The 26,803-nt window shown below is 41.3% G+C and overlaps 1 protein-coding gene across 1 annotated transcript; it reads right to left on the reverse strand.

Annotated features, from left to right (window-relative positions):
• Positions 1 to 300: 300 nt before the first annotated feature.
• On the reverse strand, positions 301 to 16,884 carry LOC134150349 (interleukin-2 receptor subunit alpha-like). The gene is made up of 6 exons (XM_062594228.1): positions 16,824 to 16,884; positions 4,940 to 5,125; positions 4,601 to 4,723; positions 4,039 to 4,275; positions 1,306 to 1,353; positions 301 to 344 (listed from the first exon to the last, which is right to left on the reverse strand). Exons 1-6 carry the CDS (start codon positions 16,882 to 16,884, stop codon positions 301 to 303), a joined length of 699 nt encoding a protein of 232 aa, XP_062450212.1.
• Positions 16,885 to 26,803: the final 9,919 nt, after the last annotated feature.

Below are 26,803 nucleotides of genomic sequence, written 5' to 3' on the forward strand. Positions count from 1 at the left end.
ACTGGATTCATTTTCCACCCGTTATTTGAACTGTCATTCTCAGTTCCACAATGGCAGGGACAAAGCAGTTTTATGTGTGCTTTTCAGTTTCAAAAGCTCTGATTCCTCCTTTTGTGACGATATTTTGTAGCTGAAGCAAACAATCCAAATTCTAGGAGCATTCATTTAACACCAATGAAAGTAGTAAGAAATCCAGGCCGTGCAGTACTGAAATGCCTGATCCACTGAAACCTTGGGATTTTTTTTAGAGTTAACATTTTCCTAGTTCCTTCCTACTTACCGTATACTCTGTTTGGAGAGTCATACAAAGATGGCAGGAATGAGAAGTAGAACAAAAAAGATAGCTGTTAAAACACAAAACCAGCACAGTTAGCACCTGGCATTATCTGTAAGGCTCCCTAGGGATTACTGCAGTTACTTCAGTCGGGAAAAGCAGAGGTGAGAACAGGGAAAGGAGCTCACCTTGCCCCAACGTCCAGAGGGATTTTCCATAATGCCCCATTGCTTTGCTCCTTGGGGCAAACAGGACACAGCCAGAAAACATTGAGGCTCTGGGCAATTAGAGAGCAACCATGGCCAAACGGTCTGATCTACTGATCTACTGATGCTGCAGTCTCTGGCAGAGCTTGCAATACCCCTGCCCTTCCTTTAATTTGCTCCGGTATTCCTGAATATTATAACGCGTGCTACAAATGTCAGCAGGCTCCAGCTGGAATCAAGAGCCTGTGTATGAAGCCTTGAACATATGCAGAGCAAGAGACTATTTCTATTTTAGCAGCTAAAAGTTGACTCAAGGATGGGGAAGGGGGAATAGAAAATCATTTCGGATTGATCTAAATGTATCAGTTTATCTGCGAGGATGTATTTTGTTTGCTCATCCACCTCAACTGCTTTGAAGTTGTGAAAGAAACATACCATCTGAATTATTACATTTTTTTCCAGTTGAAATTATTCACTGAACTCACACAAAGTTTCAGAGCCAGAACTTGAAAAGAAGTCCAGTTTAAAAACTACATTTTTGATCTATTGATCAACCCTCTGGAAAAAGTCATCGCAATCTACTCTTACGTCCCTTATACGACTTTGAAAAAAGTCTTTATAAAAAGCTTAAGTGTTTAAATAGTCTCTATTTACACTTTCTCTATTGAGTTTTCACTCAATACGTGGGCATAAATGTGTCATGCAGTATGTTTATTAGCTTTTATAGCAGAGTTGGATGTCCTCAGTAGCACAGCAAATTGAAAGGCAAAGTGACTGTTCTGAGGGACAGGGTGAAGCCTGAGCCCAATTAACAAAATGGCATACCTGTCACTAGTAGTATCATAGATGAGGAAAAGGATGGATAAGTTGTACCTACAAAGAGAGAAAAAAATCATGATTTTGTATCGATTTACTGCTCTTGGCAGAAGAGCCTGCTTATTTTAGAATCAAAGCAGGGATGAAGGTAGAGTCAGACTGGGTCTGAGAGGTCTCTGCACAGCAACGGCTGAGTTTGTCTCTTGGCCATTAATTGACGTTTCCAGCCTGAATATGAATGTATGAGCTGTGCTGATAACAGTGGGCATGAAGCGAACTATATCTTCCAAGGAATGGCATCAAGCTAGGATCTTTATTTTGTATGAGACTGGAGAGGGAAGGAGACCTTTCAAATGCTAGGCTAGGATCTGGAAACATGGCTTAAAATCTATCTAATTCCCCAGAAAATCAACCTAAAACTTTCATAGGGCAAGAAATTCTTTGATTTTCTCCCTTATCCCGAAAAGGAAGCTTTGAGTGTGAGTCAAAATCAAATATTGGCCGGTCTTTAACAAAGGGTCTTGTAGAAATGGTCTCTTGATAAATCCTTTCGTGCTAGATGCTCAGGGGAGAACTGAGAAATGGGAGAATCTGTTCCTTATCTAAATCCTCATCTTTACTCTCATTAAAGACCTCACATTATTATGAAAGTGAAGGCAATGCTTTGATGGAATAAATTCTTGAAGCACTAATTACAAAGAATGAGTTTGCTCAGATTTCAGTGTGTTTTCGCAGGAGACTGGATTTGTTATTCAGAGGCAAAAATGGCCTATTTCATCATCTGATCTCAATTGTTCTTCATAATCCTAATTTTAAAATTTCAACTATTTATAATCTCTGACTGTTTAATAGGTTGTAGCACTTTGATCCTGATAGCATTAAGTGGAATTAGCAATAGCAAAAAATGACTGTCCTGAAGGAGGAAGACCAAACAACAAATTGTGATGGCTCTACCTGAAACACTCTGAACCGGACACCATATGGAAAAAGATGGATCTACAAAGAAGAGGAGAAATTCTCGGGTTAATGCTGATTTAATGTGTCCTGCAAGAAAGGTGCTTTATTTCTACAGTCAGAATGGCAACTAGAGGCAAATATGGCCAAACTGTACCTGCAGGCAAAGGGGTCTGCCCAAACTACCACCCCTCCACTACAGCATTGCCTGGTATGAGTCACAAGGGCTGGCATTCATCTCACCTAGAACTGATCTCCAAGATAGTCATCTGGGCTCTGTTATAGTCCTTGGGGAGAAACAGGCCCTTATAGGGTGCAATTCAGCTCATCCTAAACTAGACCTCTAAAATAGGGCAGCTAACAGAGCAATTTTCACACCTATTTCTCTCTGTTGATTATCAAGGCAGCCTAGCTCAGACGCAGACATCTGTGTGGTAGATGTCTACAGTGCTGCAAGAGGACTTTTCCCTTAAAGGCCTCAGTCTTGGTGACATCATTTTTTCCACTGTCATTTGGTAGGAGCTTATCGTCTAAATACCTTGCACTGATCTGGGCCCTTGGGCCAGGCTTCTACCTATGTGAAATGGGGCACACAGCACTCCTCTGCCTCTCAGGACATTGGGAGAGTAATGGAAGACTGAGAAAGGTAGAGGTGACGGATTGCTGGTCCTACCACTTGCAACAGCTCTACCTGCAACCCAGAGGACCTCAGTGCTATCACAAACACTTGGGAAAAGGTCTCTGTGCTCTCTCCACATGGCTTTCAGTGACCTGTATTGAATTGAGGCAGTGTAGAGTTAGAGGAGATGCCATCAGAGAAGGCAGGTAACTTTGCTGCAAGACAGGCTGAGAAGCACACTCCTTTTGTCACTAACAAATCCAAGGGCATAAAAACAAGAGAAAGAAGTTCAGCAGCCTCATCTGAGAGTGTTGCTGGCTCCCTGAGCAGCTAAGCTCAAGCTACCTGAGCATATCAGTGCCTTCCCTCGACAGTCACATGAGAATGTAAGCTCTTCCATCAGGGTGGAGGCTCACATTCATACAACCACATTTCTCCCCCTGTTTCTTCCACCTGATGTTTCCTATTAGGCAGCTCCTGCTTTCGGAGGCGTCTCAGAAGCTCTAGGCACATAGATTTAGGAGGGGGTATCTGTGAATCAGAACTAAGGTTTTTAAAAACACGTGAGTCTGGGTCCTGTGGGCTATGTTGTGATGGGTCATGGGATATCTTTGGTGTCTCTTTGGTCAAAACAGCATCCTGGACTATTAAATTAAGAATCAAGGCACGTCACTCATAGTTAGGTTTAGCTGTAGGCTAGCTATACTGTGAATTCTGCAACCCTGTGCAATCATGAGGGATGCTTAGACACACCTTTCCAAGTACCTCACTGCAAAGTGAGAGTAGATGAAAAGTGCCAGGAGCAAGGACAGAAGAGAAAGGCTTATACTACTATTTTCTTCACATTATAGGACATAGTGGCCCCATCTGCTCCCATATTCAAGCTTGCTTTTGCAGCATTTCAGTTAGCATGAAAGGACACCCAAGTTCGAGCAGGATGCAAGTATGTCCTTCTCAGAGAGATCAACTTCATCCGTATCCCTTCTCCATGGCTGCTGCTGTCTCCAGTCCAGTCTGTACCCCAGCCAGTCCCAGCTCTGTGGTTGCTGATGTCTCCATCCTGTACCCCAACCAGGCTGTTTCCTAGAACGGATGTGCTGATTTGGAGGGGTCTGGCCGCTGCATAACCAGGCAGTGACACTAATGGGATGCCAAAGCTACCATCTTACCTGATTTGATAATCTGTGATGGCCACTCATCCTTATGGCTACTGCTGTTGGTACATCGCATGTCAAGGTGGGTCCAGATGATTTTGCCATTCACCTTCTTGCATGTGCTCGTGCCCGAGGTGGGAGATCGCTTGTCATAACCTCTCTGACACTTGAAATGTAGTACTTGCCCCACATTATACCGTTCCTTCCGTCTTAAAGAGGCATGTGGAATAGTCTTGGGCACCCCACAAAAAGCTGTGAAATCACGAGGCAGTACACAGTTAGGTAGACAGATTTAGCCACTGTTTTCATTTGCGAAAAACCAGGTTTGTATTAGTACAAGATCTCGAATAGCAGGGAATACCAAACTTTCCTAATTCTTCACGAGGATATAAAGCAGTCACTCTCATCAGATCACTTGTTCAACCAAACAGATATTCTAGCAATATTTTTATTCTTTATGGCTAAAAAAACAAAACCTGAAGGATATGATTTCCAAAGTTGCTTAGCATCACTCTTAAGCTGCTTCCATGGAAATCAGCAGGATAAGCATTACAGTAATAAATGGCCTCTAGCTTACCTTTACGGTCAAATTCTGGAACGTTTTCTTGTTCTTTGGGTGCAGGACTCTGTGTTTCTCTTTCTGGCTTCTGTGTAAATTCTAACTCCACCATGGGAGCTGCCGACAACAAAACCTTCTTTTCTGTGAGAGAAGTTTTATTTGCTGAGCTACAGCAGGACGAACAGCAAAACAAAGTCAGAGCACCCGAGTTTTTACAGGATAGAACTGTTGTAAGCTTTATCATGCAGAGGTAAACACAAAAGATCACTTGTTAGCACAATGTCCAGATGCATCTCATAATGACTAACTCGTTGGGAAAACACTACTATGAGTATGGCGAGGACAGTAATTACTTACGAATGCATTCAAACTTCCGGTAAAACCAGTCAGCAATCCCACTTGTGTTCCGACATTCAATTCCCGGGTACTGCCCGCTTCTTCTCCCATAGCCATCGTCACATTCATAATAGAGTCTGCTCCCCAACGGGTAAGTTTCAGCAGCAACATCAGCAAATTCAATTCTTTGGAGAAGTGGGCATTCTTCTGCAAACAAAAAGCCCGTGAATCAGGACACCTTGGGCATCTACCTCATTCACTGACAACTTCACACATCTTTCTGTCTCATCAGTATCAGATCATACCCAGAACTCAGTTAAGTATCTGGCACCAAATTCTGCTCCCAACAACAGCGTTGCAATCACAGCAGTCTCATAAGTTGTGATCAAAGTTAGAGAGGTAGAATAAAGGGATTTGAAGAGATTCACTAAATAGATAGCTCCTAAAGCTATCTATCGGGCTAGTGTCAGACCCAAGGTGAGACATGACAGTACTCCTGTAGAGGACAGCCTTGTGAGGTATCTGAAAGGCACCTAAGTGCAGTGGAAATGTATAACCATGAGGTGACAGCACCATGTGCTCTGAACATCTGGGTCTGTCTGCGACCCTGGTTGAGATGGAGAAAAATCTGGGATCAGTCAAGCTAACATGCAGTACAAATCCAGCTTCTTCCTCCTCCTCTTCCTCTTGATAGAGGGCTGCTCACACCCTCAGAGGTGTCAATCTGGATGTGAAGGTAGCAGAGCTTTGCTTCTCTGATTCTCTCCAAGCCAAGGATATGCTCTGAGTGCCTGGTGAAACTATTGGTTATTTTAAGCCCACAATTTTTATTTTAATTTTAGAGCAATCCCCTCTCCCGTAAAGCCTTCTTCATATAACAGTTAGCAGTTGCCATTGATTTTGTGAGTATAAGTTTGTCCGGGAGGCAAAGAAAATACTGGGGAAAAGTCCTAGCCTTGGAATTTTCTGCACTGAATGGAGTCTGCATTGGTCTACACTCTTTTAGCTAGGAGGGGCTGATTCCACTCACTCATGTTTTTTTCTGGAGGAGAAAGGATGCTGGAGCCTGGAAATGCTGCAGCAGCTGGGTGTGGTGGTTGGAGGCACCGGGTGTATCTGCTTTCTCCTGCCCCAGTTGTCTGAATACAGTTGTAAAGCCCTCTCTTTCTACACCCAGTAAGTTGGCAACATGTAGCACTACCAACATTTTTTTTAATGAAGCTATACAAGATCATACTGTAAAGATATTACCTGCATCAGAATGCACAGCCTTCATTCTATGGAGTGAAACATAGTAAGCAAAACTAGATCATTAAAAGTTGCAATCATGCATAAGCAAATATTGAAAAGATGAGTAGATTTGCAGTTCAGTTTGAGCATGCCAAAAAGCAGCTTACTGTGAAATAAGTTTGCAAATCTAAATATAACTTGTCCCAAAACAAGGACGTTAAGCGTTGTGTCATCAGCAAATCACATCTAAATATACTTCTTAATCAGTTAGAATGAATTAAGTTAGATTATTTCAGTGCACTTGAAAAGCTAGCAGAAGCTGAGCTGGAGACACAGAAGTTGATGAAAGCACTATTTAACGATTATGTAAGGTCTAAAGGCTGAGAAAACGATAAAATATTCTGGCTGCATCAGGACTGGCATTCAGGAGCTTTTGGTGCATGATCCATGGCCCTTAATGCTTATGCATAATAGTTACAGCTATTATGAGTAAAATTCCTTAGTCCTTGTGTCTTCACATTTTCTGTAACCATAATTAATGTAGTCTTGGCAACCGTCAAGAACGACTCTAAATTCCTGATAGTTGTTCATCTTGTGGCATCTGCCCTTGACTCCCAAGCTGCCCTCTCCTTGAAACAAAGCCATGCCTTGCTGCCAGTAACACAATCAGTGATTTCCAGACCCAGGGCTGCAATGCCCTTTTCTTTCAGAGCCACCCATCATTTTCATGCTTTGATATTTTCTGCCATTTTCCCTTTTTATTACCTTAACACTTAATAAAAGTCACAGAGTTCGAAGAGGTCACCAATGAGAAGTGTTGTGAGCTGCTTAACAGTCAAGCTGCTTAAGGACTATTTCAATCCCCTTGTATCTTTGTGTTATCAAAGGATTCGCCTCCTGAACTATATCAGACTGTGGCTTTGACAGAAGCTACTGTACCCGAAATAGTTAACCACATGGTTTACCACAGACTGTCAGGGTGATTAAAATTAAAGAGTTATCAGATTAGCAGCAGGCTGTGAGCACGTACTCTCACTTTCCCTGAAAGCTAAAAGCATGTTTCCCTCAAGACTTCAAAAGTCTCTTTGAAGCAGACTGCAGATCTGAATCTCAGCAAGAGGCATTCAAACCTACAACTCTTTACTCTCTTCTTAAGAAAACCCACAGCATTTAGCCTACTCATCATAAAGGGCAACTGTTATTTTAATCAGTGATCAAATGAAGTTAGGGTTCTTCTGAACTTACACACATCAGATAAGGAATGCAGAGAAGTGATGTGCCTGGGTTGTTGTGAACAATACCTGACTTCCACACCAATCACACTAGTATTCTGCATTGATCCATGTTGCAGATGGATCTCGTGCAACACTCTTGGATTCAGCCTCTTCATTTCATCCATGTCACTCAAAGTCTTGTCTTCTCACATCTAAACCACTGCAATTTCTTCTTCTTTGGCCTTTACAACCTTATTCCTGGCTCCAGAAATCATTCAGAAACATGAATTTCCTAGGCTTCATCATGACCATCATGTCCTTCTGTTTGCTTCCCTCTTTTGGCTCCTACAGCTTCATTGTTGCATCAAACATTTTGTTCTCATTTTCAAGGACCTTCTCGACTTATTCACTCTCATATCCCTTCAAAACATTGGCTTCTCTTTGGGTGTTAGCTTTCATCACCAACACATTTGGTATTGAAGTCATCAGCTTTTGAGCTTACTGGTATGGTGACCCTCACACCAGGAGGAACCCTACATGAATATGTGAATTTCAAGATATCCAGTGTCATTATTCCTTTTAACTGTCTTTAAGTATCTTATATATCTTCAACAGTGCCTCTTTTTAAGTGGTCTTTTACCCAACTTTCAAGCACAGGTAGGTGCCCGACATGCTGATCCGTATTACTTCTTGTAAGACTTTGTGGTCTTAAATTTGGATCCTATGCTTTCTATGTTTGTCAATTCTTTATATTTGTATCATGCCTAACAAAAAAAAAAAAAAAAAATCTAGCTGTAAGCTAAGACTCAGGACATTGTGACATTAGGTGCCATAATATCTTACGATAATGACCACACACTCCATGAAATCTATATGTGAATGGCCAGGAAAGCTCTTGGCTCAGCATTTAGCAGTACCACAGACTCCAGCTAACTGTCCCGTTCAAATTCTCATCAATCAAGAATAAGAATCCCCCAAAGCTGCAGGGGCCGTAGGTAGTGGCATACAGGTGTGCAGGGATGTTTCGTGCCACCAGACCTCCTGGGACAGTGTGGAACACTGTGCAGAAGGGAAGCAGACTTGGTGAGGTCTGGGTCATATTGCTTACATAGAAAGGTCTCTGGAACGAACCTTCCCTAGAAACTCATTTTGTATGGTTTTGCTCTTAAGAAAATCAACATTCTGCAACAAAGGCGATGAAAGAGCTATAGAATAGGAAGCAGTCAGGGAAGGAGGTAATGGCAGTGCAGATTCACTACTTGACTAGATTCCTGACTTTTGATATTTTTGAGGGAAGATTTTTTCTTGCTCTTTGCAGATGGTTGGAAATTTGTCTGTCAGTTAGCTTGAGCTGGTCTTATATGAAAATACAGACCTTCTAAAGGTCCTGGAGTCACCTGCCTTACAGCCTCTGACGACTCGGTTTACTGCCTGCCTCTGCAATAGCTCCAGGGCTGCACTCCTGCCAGCATCAGTTTAAAAGATTGATTTTGAATCACCTTCAAATGTTTTAGTGAGATTTGGTTTGCCTCCTTGTTTTCCTTCCTCACATCCTTTAATTCCCCATCCCCGTGATGAGGTGCTGTATGTCCCTATTTCCTTCTCTTTCAATCTTAATGTCTCCTGTCTTCCCTTTCCCTCATTCACCTGCTTCATCAGCCCCTACTTCCTTTTTTTGTCTCTTCTCCACCAAAACTGCCCTGGGAATCCATTCCTTCTTCCTTATGAGTACTGCCATGAAAAGAGGTAAGCTGAAATGGGGTAAGCAAAGAGAGACGGGGTGCAATTACATTCAGGTGGTTTAGCATTGCAAAACTGCTAAAATCTATTGCTCTTCCAACAGAGACTCCCAGGGCTCCTCTTTTTGATATTCTAATTTCTCCCTGTATCAGTGGATTTTAGTCCCTAGAGCATTCCCAGAAATTTTGGAACTGTTTTTCAAATATTATCATATAGGGGATGGAGGAATTAACAGGAAATTAGAAGGAGACTTGTAAACTCAGACAATCAACATCTGTGAAACATATAAAAGTCGTTATTGCATCTTTTGTTGTGCTCCGAGAACCTGCAAGCTGCTACTTTTCATCAGAGCCATCAGATAAGTGGATTTACCACTTAGGCATAGGTGTCTGGTGCCATTTCAGATGTCTTAGGGCACTTAGGACATCCACATAAGCTGGCAGATGCTGCACAGGAGTAGGGAAGGCTGATGCCAGGCAGAATATCCTGGCATGCCTACATTTGGGCACATGAATCGTGCCCTGCCTTGTGTGAGTTCATTGTCAGGTACCACATAAAGCTGAATTGACTGATGCATGGTAGAAAATTAAATGGTGATTCAGTCATTTTCAGTTCTGTGATGTACTTGTGCAGTCTTTAACCTGATATTCAGTCTATCAGCTATTCTATTAGGGTAATATCTAGGGGATTTTTATGTTTCTGGGAAAGGTCACCTCATCAGGCATTGCTCCCTCATCCTCTGCCAGAACATGGAAATGAAACAGTGTGCACAATATAAAGGAAAATTGTTTACCTTTCACCAAGTCTCTAGAATTGAAATTCTAGTTTGTGCTGCATTCTCTTCTAATTCTTGTGCAGCCATACCTTTCATAGATTTGAAGGCCAGAAGCTTTAGATCGGTTGCTACATGATTTCATGGGTAAAACAGAACACTGAATTTTACCCAGCTACTTTTGTACTGAGTTCAATAATTTCTATTTAACCGAAGCATAGCTGCCTATGGGTTATTTCATTTATTAATAATGCCTGGGAGTTTGAGGAATCACATAACAGGACAATAACAGTATATGTGCAACTTTATTCTCAAAATTATGATTATACAGTATAAAAAAATTCTTATTCTCTTTTAAGAAGGCTTTCTTCTTACTTTCTTCTAACGTGTATTTATTGGCCCAAAAAGTTGTTGTGTTGCAGCTGCCTTCCCTGTTTCCTTGCTTCCTTTCACCAGATCGGTTGCAGCACATGCACACAAGCAATTAATGCTTAGATAATGGAGGAGATCAGCTTTAGAGTGAGTCATGCCATCCTCAGAGAGGTGGCAAAGACAGGGGGAAAGCCCTACTCTCCGGACATACCTGTCTCTCTGCAGTCATGGTAGAAGAAACCTAGACAACATGGTGAGATGTTTAGAGAACATGTCTCTAAATAAATTTAGGGAAGATGAACCCCACTAAGTTACAGAAATGAAGGGCTTTTTGATAAAATGCAAAATAGCCACTAAAAATCCCACAATACTTATGACAAAGGTCTTTCAATGCCCTGACCAGTTCTGAAAACCAGAAAATTACTCGCTGAGTGTCCATTTTACCCAGCCAAATCTCCTTGAACTTACCACTACTTTCTGTCCCCACAGGCTGGGCACAAAGCTTCTGACTGCCCTCAGTACCTAACGTCATTGCATAGACTCAGAGGAAAAGAAACCACTAGCTAAATCACCATCAGTTCTTTCAGCCCTTGGGTTTCTCCCTGAGGTTTCCCATTCCAACACATCACTAAGTCAATACAAAACTCTAGTCATAGTAGATGTACAGTCAGTATTAGGATTTTTGCAGATCACCTGTGTATTTCTCTTTAGTGTCTAAGATGGAAGACTAGTTTTAGATAAGGTGCCAGAACAACACCTTTTGTCCAGAATAAGTGAATGGGGAAATTTCTAACAGGTATTTTTAGTATTAGGTAAAAACAGACAATGAGTCATGCCATGGTAACCCAAACTCAGAATTTCCTCTGTCTCGTGACTCTGTGTCACCAGCTTTGACCTTGTTCTGAGATTAAGTTAAATCTGTAAGGTGCAAAAATAGGAAATTTTTCCTAAATACAAAGCTAGTATGAAAGGATCGGTAGGAAACTGGCTGTTCTGAAGATTTGGTTAGAAGCAGTGGAAGAAACAAGCAGGTCACACACCTGCCTAGTTCAGAAATGAAGATGACTATTCCCCAGAGATACCAAGAAACCAAATCATCTCAAAATGAAGAGATTTGCCCAGATGTACCTGAAAAGCTAATAGCACTCTGGGGGCTCATATGCAGTCGGAAACTATGTGCTCTCTAAATAGGTCATGTATCTTGAAGACAAAACTGATATGGGTGAAGAGAAGGAATTGATACCAGCAACTGGACTGAAATGGTAACAAATCTATTCTATTTTCAAAACTTTTTCCAAAAGGTTTTGTTAATAAGCTATCTGTATCTCTGCCTGCTTCCTTCCCATCCTCACCTCGCTTCCTAGACTTGTCTGATTAATGCCATTTTTTGTCTATGTGGATTTCTAAGATAGATCTGAACTGTGAAGCTGAGGTACAGATCAGAAATTTATGATAATCTGCCTATGAGATTTTAGTTATATTGTAGACCAGGCAGAGACTATTTTACAAAGTCATCTTAGTAGTAATGGACTTGCAATTTAACTGACGGAAGTACAGTACAAATGAAATCACCAGGCACAAGAACTCATGCAAACAGCAGTGGAGAAGACGTCAACTCTAAGAGGCAGGAGATGAGTTTTAATGTTCCTAGCAGTGGAGAAGAGGCAAGTCCTATTCTAAAGACTAGTCTTAGTAGATCAGTGATCAGCAGATCAATGTCTGCTGAATTTACTGGCACTAGAATTTGTCTCTGTTGCAAAGACAATATAAAACTAGCTGGAATTCGAACTGGCAGGAGCAGTCTGCTAGCCCTTTGTAGGACCATAGAAAATTAGGGTTGGAAGAGATATGCCTCTCGCATCTCTCTCTCTTATCTCTTGAGTCAGTCATGCTATCCAGTGGTTTGCAGTTGAGTTTTTCTGTGGAATCTAATGTAAAAAGAGGTGAAATGTGTTATCCTTCTAAATGTTTCTATAAAAAGCAAGGCTGGGGTTGGTTTGGGAGTGGGTTAAGCTCTCTTGCTCTAACAGATAATTTCTAAGCATAACTAGCTCTAGGAACCAGTCTTCTTTGCTCCCCCTGTAAGAGCTGGAGCTGGACAGACCTCTTCAGAGGACAGTGGTCAGCTAATTTACATTCTCCAAAGACTGCCTATAGACACTTCCCTCTTTGGTGACTGCAGTGGCAGTCTTGGGACAACAGTCCTACATGGCTACATTGGAAATTAGTGCAGTTTAGGTGATTTAATTTTAAAGTTCACTTTGCTGGGAATTCACAGCCAAGTAGCCCAAAGAGTTTGCATCTTCTGCTGACCCAACTGTTTCTTGACTGAACATCTGTCTTCTCTCTTCCTACATGCAACCATCCTCATCCATCACCAGCTCACCCCTGTTTTAAGGCATAGACTAAAGGAGTGCCAACCAGCTGAGATTCATCTGACCAAAAGAAGTCATCTACAGGCAGACTAGTTGTTTAAATTCCCTGAGTGGTTACTAAAAGGGGACTTCTAAGACATGACACATTTCATCCTAAAGGGTTTCTCTGCAATCTGGTAGATGATCTGTGCACTAAAAATGCTGCTTTCTCTCCAGTGGCTCTGAAAGGCATCCGACTTGACAGTGCAGATGGCTGAAATTAAGCAAGAAGAGTTTTGTGCCTGTCCTGAGTAGGAGAGCTGGGCTGGGGACTTGGACTGCAAATGTGGAATTGAAAGAGGGAATGTTAGGAAAGAGAGAGAGTGTTTCCTGAGGGAGGGAAGAGAGTGAAAACTAGCCCAAGCACAGTGTAGAAAGGTACAAAGCAGAGGATGGGGACTGTTTTCCTTATTCTGCTGTTTTTGGGTGTTTATCACCTTCTTGGTTCTGTGGTAAAGCCACAGAGCTTGAACTCATTTAAGGCAACCACTGCACACAGTATGGCAGCAGAACACACAGTGTCTGGCTTCGAAAATATCGTATGTGAAGAGCCTTGTTTTGGTGTGTGATATTTGAGTTTTGAACAGGGTTCACTATATTTTGTTTACGTCTGTGATTTCAGTAACACGTGCCTCTTCAGTATTTCCATTTAAAGGGAAAGGCACATTATTAAGAAAGAAAACTGGCTTTTTAATCAGCAGCTGAGTTGTTCAAATCCTTTCCTTTGACTTGAATTTTCTCAGTCTCGTCTTTTGTCGGGTAGGAAGGGCTGTAGAGAATAGCCTCCCTGAAAAGAATTGAACCGATTCGCCATCACGTGTTCCAGCCTTGGATAGCAGTGAAAAAAGACTTAGCGTGACACTTTTGATTTCAAATGGCCTAAGTAAGCAAACAAAACAAAACAAAAACCCAATATCTTGAGCTTTAGGATTTATTTCACTTGACTTACGGCCTTAGTGTGAAGCTGGTCACTGAGCTCTTTGTCAGAGCTCTCAAGAGTGGGATGGAAATTGTTCCTAAGTGTTGATGATGTTTCTGCATGTAGCATGCTACCAAATAAAGAGGGATGTATATTCTTTATCTGCAGGTTCATGCCTTAAAAATGGAGAACATAGCAAAGGTGATAGAGTGCTGCTAATGTGGTGGGGCTGAAGAATAAGGACTTGAGCAAGGAGGGTCATGGAAGGACTTTGGAAGTGTGAGTTCTGGAGAAGCGCTGGGAGGCGATGGAGAGAAAAGCTGATGAATCAGACTGCAGAATTACGCCGAGATTCATGATCGGGGTTAGAACATGGAATGTGAAGACACGATTAGGACAAGAGGAGAGACAAAAGCTTCAGATAGAAATCAGGGAAGAAAGCAGGGAAGCCAGAAGTGCGACATTATGAAAACAGTCGTGAGCAAAGTCAAAGACAGGGGCTTTCCAGGAGTGGCTAAGGAGTGAATATTTTTCACCAACATAAAAGGAAAGGACATAACCAACCTTAGCGAAAGCCTGGGTGGGAGTATGAAGACGAGACTGGAAGACAGTCTTTGCAGTTGCCAGTGGTGCTAAGAGAAAAGCAGTAATGAAATTAGGAGAGAAAAACAGATAATGGAATATCTTCAGTGCCTGAGGCGATTTCTGTGTCTCAAAGTGGAAGCAGATACTGCAGGGTCTCTGTCCATAACTTCACTCCGCTTTTTCTCGGCAGGATCACAATTTTAGCAATGTTTTGGTTGTTATCTGTATGTTGGGCACTTTGCTGCTGAGGCCACTATAGCTGGAGGTTTTATAAAGGTATTTGCTCTCTGGTTGACATTACAAGAAGCACATGTATGTGCTTGACACCTTGACCTTATTCTGCATTGCATTTCAAAACCATGGGAGCGAGCACTAATATGCAAATATAATGCGAAAGAAATTCCTCTTATTTAAATGATCTGGTGCCCATCTTGTGTGAATGAAATTTAAATGAATGAAATTCCTTCCTTTGTGAGTTTTAATCCTTTCCAGGTTTGAGTTACAAATGTGTTCAGTGTATTCCTGTAAGATGAATAGCAAGACTGTGTTTGCCCCTTACCTAGCATAAGGTAAATCCTAGTCCATGCCTGACGCTTCTAGGCATTGCTGCTGTGCAGAGAATAAATGAGATGATCTGATGCCCTACAGGAGAAAATCAGAGTTTCTCTTGTGCTCTCTAGTACTAAGGTACAGTTTAATTTTTACTGAATGAATGATCACCCTGTGCTTTAGTTTCCCCAGATGCACAGCAGAAGACTTTGCCCTCAGTGCAAAAACAATTTTTTTTCTTTATTTTCTTCCTCCTCAGTGATGTTTATTCTTCAGTGTGTGTTTTGCCCAGAAATCATCCTCCAAACAACCTTTATGGCAGGATCTAGTTACAAACTGAACTTGCAACACTGGAAAGAGCTAAAAAGGCTAAGGAATAATAGCATGAATAGCACTGAACGTATTGGGATTACAGAGTAGCTAATTTTTGACCAGAATTTGATGTCGACTCTTTCCCTCCAACAAGGAGAGGACTCTTTCTTGTCTTTTCTGTGTTCCTTCTAAGGAATAAAACCAGTATGTCTTGCCGCAACAATACCTTAGGCATCTCTAAAATAACAAATCCTAGACTGGTTGCAGTGGTATTTCTATCTCAGTCTGTTATTTGCAGGTAGATATTAAATATATGCCTTTTAAAATTAATAATTAAGTAATTTTAATTTATATTAAGTAGTACCGAATTTAGTACTTAGTTAGTTAAGCTCAAAGTTTGATTTAATTAATATTAAGTAACATTAATGTTACTTTTCAATATGGGAAAAGACATTCAAAATAAATACAGGAAACTGAGCAAGGAAGAACTTGCTGGTATAAAGAAGAATGCAAGAGTATGCATTTATTCATTCATCAGAGAATTAAATCACATCAAATAGCATAACGTGCAACTGCTTAACACCTCTCAATTTTTCCAAAAAACAGAGAGATTTCTGATAAACAAGACTTGCCAGCAAGAATTCTCACATCATGTCCCAGGCACAGTAATAAAGAGAGCGTGATATAGGGGGGCCTGACTCATCCCAGAACTGATCCTATTTACATACCGCTGGTTGAACATCCCGCAGTGATGCTCTCTCATGCAGCACTTAGAAACTTCATTTGGCTGGGCAAATGCCGAGTGAATGAAAAGCCGCAGCGTTTATGGGCAGAATTCTTTAACGAGAATAAAAACGCTTGCAGGGGTTAAATATTTGCCAAGGTATTTCCTGGGTAATACTAGTACAGCTGTTTGATTATAAGCAGTCTAGTCGTCTCTGGAGATACCCTGACCTTCGTAAAATTAGCACCCCTGCTAGAGATGATCAATTAGCAGTGACGGTATCAGTGTATCTGAGCTCCTGCCTTAGGCTATATCTGCTCATACCTCTGAATTCAGACATCGCCAGCAGATATACAAGGAAGTAGTACATTTATGGAGCGTAGAGGATATAAGGTTTTCCCCTTCAAATAAAGCAGGATTTTTCCCCTCCAATTTTATAAGCAAATATGCTTATGTATCACCATTCCATTTTTAACATACAACCTTGTCATAATAAGTAAACCAAATACAAACAGTATTACAATCCACCGCAGATTAAAACTACACTGAATGTTGAAAGAAGTAGCTACTTCCTTTTACAGTTTATAGGTAATATTGCTTGGCAGGTGTGACTGAAAGAATATGTGGTGTCTCTAGAACCTACAGCAAACTTGGATGATACCTTTTAACTAATAGCATTGCCACCAACCTTACCTACAGAGTGACTGACATTTTGATGTCTATTTTTACATTGCCTAAAGTTACATGCAAAATGGAAAAACAAATTCAAAGAGCTACCTAAGGCACGTAAGGCTGCTTTGATCTGCCCACTGTTCCAGTGATGGGTTGGAGGATACATACATTACTCAGAAAAATATATATATATATATCATGAACTCCTCTGGATTGTCTCCAGTTGATGGTTTGTGGGCAAAAAACCCCATTTCTCTCATTTCCTTAGAATAACAAATTCCTTAAGCTCTTAATGTCTTTCCATACCTGAAAGGAATCAGGATGTTGTGAATGTCCTCCAAGAGCCACCACAAAAAAGCAAAATGTATTTTCTCTCCCCAAAAGGCAAAAATAGTCTTTTACCTGTTCTGCTCCCCTTGATGGATCCAAACATGAGCCACATCAAAAGGCACTTGAGCTCCATGGAACTTGTTCACCCCTTTTGCCCACAGCGCTGAGGGTGATGAAGTTTCTCAGAAGCGAGGGGCTCGCACCAGGCAAGTCAACAAGGTGTCTATCGCACAGTTAGCTTTGTGGGAACCATCACCCTGCGTGCGTGGCAAGGACCGCGCTCGCTGGTCAGCAAATCACCGCTTCACTGGCTGGCTCTGCTAGCGTGAGTAAAGGCTGCTCTCTGTTCGAGTATTAGTAGCTTTTATCCAGGAAATCATACTTAATGCTTAAGTGTCGCATAGTGTGCCGTCGTATGTAGGAAGTGGTTTGACACATCAGTTACCGACTCTAGAGCTGTTCCACTACAACTGTGGTCAGTAGAAGTGGGCAAGGTTTTAACAGATTCGTGCAGTCACTCGACTCCAAATCTGTGGCTGTGTGGGAATTTGATGGCAACCTTAACAGTAGGGTGGTTGTCTGATGAATGACAACGGACCTCAGGCACCACTGACGTGCCCCACCACGGAAAAATAGCTCCCAGAAGGTATCACTGGGGCTTTTTGAATATCTCTACCTACCGATGATTCTCCTAGACTTCTTGGAGATCTTTATCTGCAGATGTGAGATACGGTCCTTTTTTTTTTTTTTTTTTTTTTTTTTTTTTGATGTATACGGTTTCTCGGAGTGACAAATGAACTGCTGAAAGCATGCAAGTTTGAAGAGAAAAGTATATTAGGTTGAGGCTGGCAGATTTGGAAAGGGCCTCTCTTAATGCTAAACTGTCACGTTTCAGCAAAGCTGGGTCTTCTAAATATCAGTGCAAAAAAGAAGGAATGATCCCCCCTCGGCCAAGAGACTGAAAATGATTAGGAAAGTGCTGCACTTTATGCAGTTTTTCTACAGTCATTTCTACACAAATTATTATTCTTTAATACCTTGAGATCTAGTTGGGATAGACTATAAAAAACAGATTAAAACTATACCTGTGGTATTTTCTACTAATGTGCTTAGACAACCTATAAAATATACTTCTTATTGCTGCAATGTGATTATTACATGCCAGACACTTGCTTCCCCTATACAAACTCTTAATAAACGAAATCTTCCTATCAAGCATGATAAGAAATATCAGTGATGCATCTACATCTATATCTACAAGTGGCTACAGCTGTATTCCTCAGTAGTAGCTGCCAACACAGTAGATGCTGTTAGTGTCTGCTGTTCCTTACAGTCAGAGACTTTCCTGTCTTCACACTCATATGGTTGATACTCCTGTGAACAGTAGCTGCTCTTAGGGAGCTTTTTGGAAGAAAACACAAAACAGAGCTTTTTTAGGGGTGAATGAAGATGCTGTATCCATGGGAGGTTGAACAAAGATGGATTTTCTCTCCTGGCATGTGAAAAGGTGCGAACAACACTTGAGGCAGTGCTAACCGAGGGGGGCAGACAGACATGATGCTGCAGTCCTTGCTCTCTGTCCAGGCTCCGTGGACATTTACTACCATTGCATTAATACTGAAGACACTTTTACCACATCGTTTTCCGTACTTAATAGGACAACAGGAAACACAACAGAAACACAAAAGGACTAGGAGAGATTTGTTCTCAAGACACCTGTCTGAAAGCTGTAGGCCTGAGCTTTTCACTTGCAAAGTTTCCAAGAAACCCGGAGATATGCAACTGCATATGTAGAGCTGCGCCAGCCTTGGCTGAGAAAATATATTTACACAAAGAGAAATCAGAGGCTGATATCTCATGATTTGTTCTTCCTCTGTGAAACGTGTGATGTGTTCACTGCACGTGCAGGGTTTTGCACCACAGCTTCTACTTCTGTTTCTTACTTGGACAAACTGTTGGATTTTGTAGCTAGCTGCACAGCGGAGACAGAGAAAGGGGAAATTTTCCGTAGCACTTGAGCTCCGCCTGCCTTCCCTAGCTATCTGAAGTCCTGCAGGTCAATCAGTGCTTGCAAACTCAAAGCAGAGGGCAGCAGTTTGGGCTGCAGACACAGATTCGGAGTATTTCTCCTATTCCTTTGCTGTGCCAGGGACAGCAGCCTGTTGGGCAGAGAGGTCGATTTTGGCAGATGAGTGGGGACATACTCCCCCTTTCATGCAGCCATTTCATGCAAGCAGGAAAACTCAGTGCAGATGGATAATAGCCACTAACATTTTATTAGGAACAGGGAGTGTTTACCCTAGCAAGAGCGTGCAATGTTCTCTGGCTGATTGTGTCAGAAGGAACGGTGACCCCAGGTGGCTAATTGCTACAAGCACAGTTTGCCTAAGAAAGACTCATGACTTTCTAAAGGTCAGAAAAGCGGTTACCGTTTGTGAGAGCAATTAGTTAGGTCAGCTTGTGAAATAGGTCAACTTGCTGAACGATTCCAAGAAAAAAAGAAAATATTTTTTTCTGGGCATTGCAGGCAAAAAGTATTCAACTGTCCCAAAGCAGAGCTGTGTAGAGAAAGGGGGAGGAGAACAGACAGACCAAGCTAGGGGGAAAGTTATCTAAACATAGAAAAAACAGAGAAAAAAGAACAATTAGCATTATGATTTAGCTGATTAGCATTACTTGTTATCAAAAGAGGTGTGCGGCAATAAAGGAGGAGAGGTGCTGGAAAACAAGTGATGGGAAGCTAGAAAATGGGGAAATGGGAATATCTTGAGGTCTAGCAAGCTGTAGGGAGGAGAAGAAGGTGCTGGTGTCTCTGTTGCTTGTTGAACTTTCTTCTAATAATCATTCTTTGACGAATGGGAGTTTTGCTGCTCAGAGCAATATTTTCTTTCAGCAGAGGTCTAGGAGGGAAGGAGACAGTCACATGGCCCGAATTACCACAGACAAGTGAGAAAAGCAAACCAAGATTTTGAAGATTATTTTTATTTTTAAACAATGCCACAAGACCAAGCAAAATACAGAAGAGGAATCACCAGAGACTAAAACAGCAACTCAGCTACAGTCTTCCGTAGATCTACGTGAACATGGACCTTTCAGACGTTTTTGCGAATATTACTGCATATTGACTCCTTTGGTTTGGAGCCCTCACTAATGAAGGATGTAAGCTCATTTTTTAGTGTATCTGATGCAGTTCTATCTGACGGAAAAAAGCAGAATGATGCAGAAGCTGGGGGGAAAATAAAAATTCCTACAGGCCTGTATCAAGGTCTTCCAAGAGATGCTTGCTGCTTGATGTTGTAAGGAAAAACATTCCTGAGGGTGGAAAGGACAGCCGTATGATCAGACTGTACCCCTGCCCTGTTGAAAGTAGTGGAAAATATCCATATAACTCACTAAAATAAGCAGGTTTTGTGCTTTCTTTCCTTACTTCATTTCTCTGCCGGGTATTGCTCCTACATGAGCCCTCTATTCAAGGGCATGTCACTTCATATACACCTTGGGGGAGGGCTCTAATAATTAACTGAATGCTGTTAATCAGTACATTGCTTATATGGCCTTGAAATTATGGTGATGATAGTTATTAACTCACATTATTTAGTGTTTGACTTGGAAGGAAATGTATGGGGAACTGCTGTAGGCATGTGATGTGGTGCTATTCTGTGCTGAACACTTGAAATTCAGATAGCTGGATTTTGCACTTAAATAGACTGCTCTTGGCTTCTTTTACGGAGCAGGTCAGGTACTGTGGTTGGTATTGTGAAGAACAGTCATTAAAGATGCCATGACAACCTTGAGTGGCCATGGTCACACTTCCTTGCTTTAGAGTGGCCTTATAATAAAGCCTAGATCAGCTTCAATTTCTTCTTTCTTTCAGCCACTTTTATTTTTTGGCCCAATCTTTTCCAATCTTCTCTTTTTCAATAGCAGGTGGGCTTGGCTTTTGCAGCTGTATCATACTTCTTCCCTCTTTTATGTCCTTGCTGGTTCTGCCTTGTCATAGCTTTGACACAGATATAAGTTCCTCCTCCACCACCACCTCAAGGTGTGAACATTTTCTCTTCCCAGCCTGGGGAATGCTCAGTGCAGACAGAATTTTTAGGGAACATATAAAGCAATCTAAAAAGAATATCTTTGGTGAGCCATTTCAAAATTGTGGAACTTGGTCAGATGTGGGGAGCTGTTTACAAGGATGACAAAAGGCACACCTGGGAGGTAAGGGTCCTTCCCGTTCTCCGCAACACTCCCAGGACAGCACCCAGCTCTGCTCCAAAGCAGAGGTACAGGAAAATCCTGATTCTACTGTGTGCTTGAAATGGTCATCAGAATTTTCCCCCAAAACTGATTATTTACAGAAGCCAAACTGTTTTAACTGTTGCTCTTTCCCCATAAAAGTGAGACAGAGTGGACACATGGCACAGACCTTCAATGGAGCATACTTGACGAGGTCAACAAGGATTCAGCTTAAACTCAAGTGAGGGTTGTGTGCTCAAAAGAGCTGTCAAAGTTCCTCACTGAGTCCATGGAGAGAGTCAGCAAGTGCATCTAGAGAGTAATGCACCTCTCTTTTGGACATCTACATCAAGATGAATCATCCGTTAGAACTGTTCTCCCTCCCTCCCTCGCATCGGCATTAAACTGGCATAACTAGTTTAAACTAAACATAGGCCTGCTAGATTGCCACAGCAGGGTGAGATGGATGCATCTTGAGAATCTGTACTGAATTTCACAAGAGAATTTAAAATGTTTGTTTAGTGACTGAATGCAGTCCTCCTTGTCAAATATCTTGAAAGTAGTTCATTATATTCCTATTAAGGATTCCTTTCACAAATAGTGTGCTCTGTGATAAATAAGGAAGGACCATAAAACTCAAAGGGACCTCAAGGGTCCAGGATTCAGTGTCTGGCTAAATCTGTCAGCCAAATTGCCTGATGTCCTTTATGAGCTCCTTTATTATGCTCCATCTCAAAAGATGGAGCAGATCTGTGTGTGTATTGAAATGCACCTGCTGTGTTCCTCCCGCTCAGTGGGTGCTAGGAGTATTTCACCATCCAGCGCAAAGTAGGGAGCAAGAATCTACATCTCCTCTACCTGTGTATTCATCATACTTACTACAGTTGCCAGCTCCATGAATATTTATCATACCACAGCTCTGGCTCACTGCTGGCAAATCTAGAGTGTGAGCTTTTTGTTCATGCCCACAGAAATAGGAAATTCTCTGTTTTCCTTCAAATGCCAAGTACTTTGAATTAAACCTCTCTTCTTGGACAAACAGTTCTGCGAGCGGCATATGCAAGACTAGATCTTAACAATTAGTACTAAGACCCCAGTGCAATGCAAGGTCTCTGCAAATTGCTCTGTGAGAAACAGAAAAAACAGCTGGAACAAAACAGTTGTTCTCACAGCCTTGTGTGTGCAAGCTGCTAAGCCCCAAATTATACAAATGAATATAAGAAACATAAGAACTGCCTAGCTGGATCAGTGCTTCTCGAGCAGTCTTTTGTCTCCAGCAATGGCAGTAGGAGACGTCAGTCAAGGTAAGCACTTGAACCAAGCTTCTTCCAATCCCATCGTATTCTCTCAACATCCACATCCAGGATGTGCGTTAGGATCTGTTTATGGACCTGATGTGCATCACCTGAGTCATCCCCATTTGAATCTCTTGATGTTGCAGGAGTGCAATGTCTCTGTGCAAAGAAGAGCTTCCTTTTGTCTGTTTTAAACCGATCTCCTTACTAGGTGTCTCCTATAGGGTTCTGTTATTGTGGGAGATGATGACTAATGGTTCTGTGTTTATCATATGCCCCATCGCCACGATATTTTTGAACCTATCTATTAACACAAGTGGTTTAACAGCAGACAATCCACAAGCAAATACTACAGATGTGAATATAACAGATCTTGGATGTTCTTCCTTGGCAAGGAAGAGTGTGAGAGAGATCAATCTGCAATCACTCTACACTGTTCTGGTTCACTAAGCAGCTGAGAAGCCAGGATGAACAAAATGAATTGGACACTTGAGGGCTCCAGCATCTCCCCCTACGTCCTCCCTCTCTACATGCTGGAGAGTCCCAGACCTCTGCTGTTTCTCATTCTAAGGCAATTGATACATCCTCTTGATCATTTTAGTTGCCCTTCTCTAGACCTCCTTCAGTTCCACTATGTCTTTCTGAGATGCAAAGACCAGAAATGCACGTTACCCCAAATGCTGGCCTATCAAGACTTTATCTGGCAGGCAGATGATGTTCTTGGTCTCATTCTCAGTGACAATGCCCAACAGTTTGTTGGTTCGTTTGGCTGTTCCAGTACACTAACCTGAGGATTTTTGAGAAAGGTCAAACATGATTGAAGGAGCTCTCTCCTGAGCTGAGCTGCCAGTTCAATAACATGTTTGTCATGCTGAAGGTGCTGGGTGCTGGCATGTCTCCATGGGACTGTGATGGGCCAGGAGGATTTGCCCTCTTAAGGCCTTGCAGCCTGGAGATACGTGCATTGTGCTCCACTACAGGATGCAACCACACCTCAGTGGAAACCTGGCCAGCCAGACTGGAGGCCAGTATGTTGACATCCCTTACTGACATCCTGGGAATATGTTTTCTTGTGGATAAAACAAATATTGCACATTTTCCTTTCTTCAAGTACAGACTGAAAAAAAAAAGTAAAAGGTAATAAATGATTTATCAGGAATTAAAGGCATTAGAAACTTTCATAACAAGTCAACAAATAAAGATCCTTTAATATTTCTCTGTGGGAGTCAAACACTGAGTACATTTTTATTACAATAAAACCCTATCTAATGAGTAGATCTGGAGGCGATTTAGTTTTTAAATTTATTTTCCTCAGACTTAGTGTCTTCTTGAGCTTCTGGCTTATCTGAAAAACTCTTTGGATATATTTAGTTTTCAAATACTGAGTATTGTCTCAGCACCATTAACACAGTAATGCTAGACTGAGTTCCTTAACACTTCCCAGTGTAAAATGAAGCTACATAGCATAGATAACTTTCTTCTATAGATGTTTTTATTTACAGCCATCACTCCCCTGGCCCAACCAAAAAAATAAAATAAAAATAAAAAACCTCCAGGACCTTAAAACAAATTGATAAATGAAGTATATTTTTGTGTGATCATATTTGTTTCTTCCTTTCTTCTCTTTATTACTATCAAATTAATATGATAAATCCCATAAAGAGCACACAAATCCTAAGCTGGTCTCTCTGTTGAGCTCCTTACTCAACATGCCCTGTCTCTCTGCTTGACTTTAGTAAGAATTTTTATACTATCTGTCAAGTTAGGGAAATATACCCTTGCTGAATTATAAGGTGAATTTTAGTTCAAAACTGTTTGGAAAACACCTAAAAAGAAAGTGTCTGTAAATGGTTCAAGTCAAAATGGAAGTGCGTGTTGAGTGGCACCAGTTAATTGTCAGAAGAGAAGGATATATTGAAAGGAGTTCCCCAGGTGGTATCTTGGGTCTTCGGCTGTTCGGTATTTTTAGCAGTTGTCTGGATGATGAATGTAGACTACGCTTACTGTGTTAGCGAAAGACGCTAAGTCAGGAGAGCCAGCGAATACATCTGAGGGCAGGACGGGAATTCAACATGACCTCAATACGCTGGATAGAAAAATGAGGACACAATTTAAAGAATAAGTGCAAGTATTTCACATGGGCGGAGTTAATCTACCTACCTGCAAGATGAAGTACATACATCACTAATTAGATAACTATTTTTCAGAAAACAAAGTAGGGCTCACATGCAGAACAGCAATCAGCAAAGTCAGATCTGTGAAAAACATAAATGCCATGCTGAAATATATAAAATGTGCAAAGCAATCCCTTTGCTTTACATTGTGACGATAAAGCCACAGATCGGATACATCAAGAGGAACTTGGAGCACCTGAAGACAGTTGAGAGGAAAGTAATGAGAATGATAAGAAACCTAGAAAACATGACTTAAAAGGAAAGATTGAATAACTTGACTTTGTCTGAGGAAAGATGATGGGGAAGGGGACAAAATAACAGACTTTAGCATGACAGAGGTGGAGCAGATTCTGCCTGGACATGGATAAGCCCTCAAGTTTTCTTCCAGCACTGGAATCTATGATCTGTTAAGGATCATGCTCTTCCTTCTTGCTTTCTGGTCCCACAGTGCAAAAAGTTGCAACCACTGGCCTAACCTCATAATCCATAGACAGAAAAAGTCCTTCTGCACTACCATTAGCTCTTATTTGCTGTGTCATCTGCCTCTTTGAGCAGTTTGCCATAGTATGCATGACTTTTCAACTAGATAAAGAAATCCAGTTATACATTCCTTGGCCTATGAAAATACTTGGCCTATCTTCAGTTTTAACAGGGTCTGTGATTTTACTGGGACTAGGACTAAGTGAAAAAATGCACATTTTGTATAACATAATGGTTATATACATATATAACATAACGTGTACTGTAGAAGTCAGCCAGAAACTATGTAATATCTGTCTTGAACACTGGATGTGTAATTTCTGCCTCTTCTAACCAAGAAGACAGCTTTGTTCCATATCCAGTAAGCAGACATCAAAGGTGGGATTCATCTCACCTTTAGAGACCCGCATGGGAGACACCTACATCTGAGCTGGCTGTCTAGACACCCTTTATAGTTGATGAGGACAACTAGACTCATCTAGGGCAAGACTGTGTCTTAGAAAATATTTTAAATAGGCCAGATGGAGCATGACCTATAATTATTTGTTTCTTCCAATTGAGAATAAAGACAACCTAGATGATGCTCACACATCATGTGTGACACGCAAGCTCACGCAGAGATACCCTATATCTTAGGCAACAGAAATCAGAGCAGATGAATCTGACCTCCAGCAAATGGTAAAGCACAGTCTATTATCTTTTAACACCTTTAGTCCTTACATTGCCACAACACCCAGTGAACTTCTCTTGGCTGAAGACCACCATGTTAAATCTTTCTGCTGCTTGTGATCAAGGCATCTTTCTATGCCTTTTTTTGTTCTTTTTTAAGTGGTGTAGATGTTTCTGCTTATGAGCTGGTTCATGAAAGCACAGTTAATCTCAGCTACATGAATTTTGTTGAATCAGCTCTGAATTTACCACCTAATAGGAAGCTGTTGCAAGTGTTCCAAGAACTGGGGCTAGTCACAGAACCATCTTAAAAACTATGTCACAGGAACAGACATAACAAGTTGCATTTCAGTTCCTAGATGTTCATAGTCCACTGCCTTTTCTTTAGCAGAGAAAAAACATCTGAACTGTATAGACTTTGAGGATTCCTTATAGAAATGCAAAAAGAAAGAATGTCTAAAGGTAAATACCAGTTGTAGGAAATATTTAGAAAAGTTTTCAGCTAGGGTGAGTTGGAAGTTTCTAAATCAAACCACTAACGAAGAAGCGTTAGTGTGTATGTGAGAAAACCTGTGTGGTCCTCAGGAAGGAAGTATAGAACTAGAAAGTTAAAGGTAGAAAGATCAGAATGCATTTTACATCAGCCAGGCTAAAGAGACAGAAAGAATATGAGTTGTTCCTTTTTGCACATAAATTATTAATGTCGACTCTGTCATTCACTGCAGATTAAGGACTCCTGTTTTTTGCTTCTCAGGAGGCCAGCTATCTTTTATAGCAACAGCCCTTCAATGAGTCCCTAAGCCACTTCTTACAGTATCAAGAACCATCCTTCAAATTATTACTAGAGCAACGCAGCTGAGCCCATGCTGCAAAAGTCAGAGCTCATGGCTAGGGACATCATTTTAAAACCCCAGTTTCCTTTAGGATTTTCCTTTTGGAGTGTTTTTCCTAATGCTGTTCTCAAATACGGCATTGAATGACATCAGCATTCAATGGGTTGTAGATGAAGGCAATCTAAAGTGGGGCAATTAAGCATTGCTGTCTCTAGCTAATGAGAGGGGTGCTGATGCTAGTAGATGGAGTTATACACCTCAAGAAAGGAACTTAGGGGTGGGACATTAAGCATATAATTAATTAATTTGCATCCTTTGCTTTGGGTTAAATTTCTGTGACACCAATTCACCACTGTTACCCTGGCAATGTT

Source organism: Rhea pennata, chromosome 1 (genome assembly GCF_028389875.1).
Source record: "Rhea pennata isolate bPtePen1 chromosome 1, bPtePen1.pri, whole genome shotgun sequence".
NCBI classification, from domain to species: Eukaryota; Metazoa; Chordata; class Aves; order Rheiformes; family Rheidae; genus Rhea; species Rhea pennata.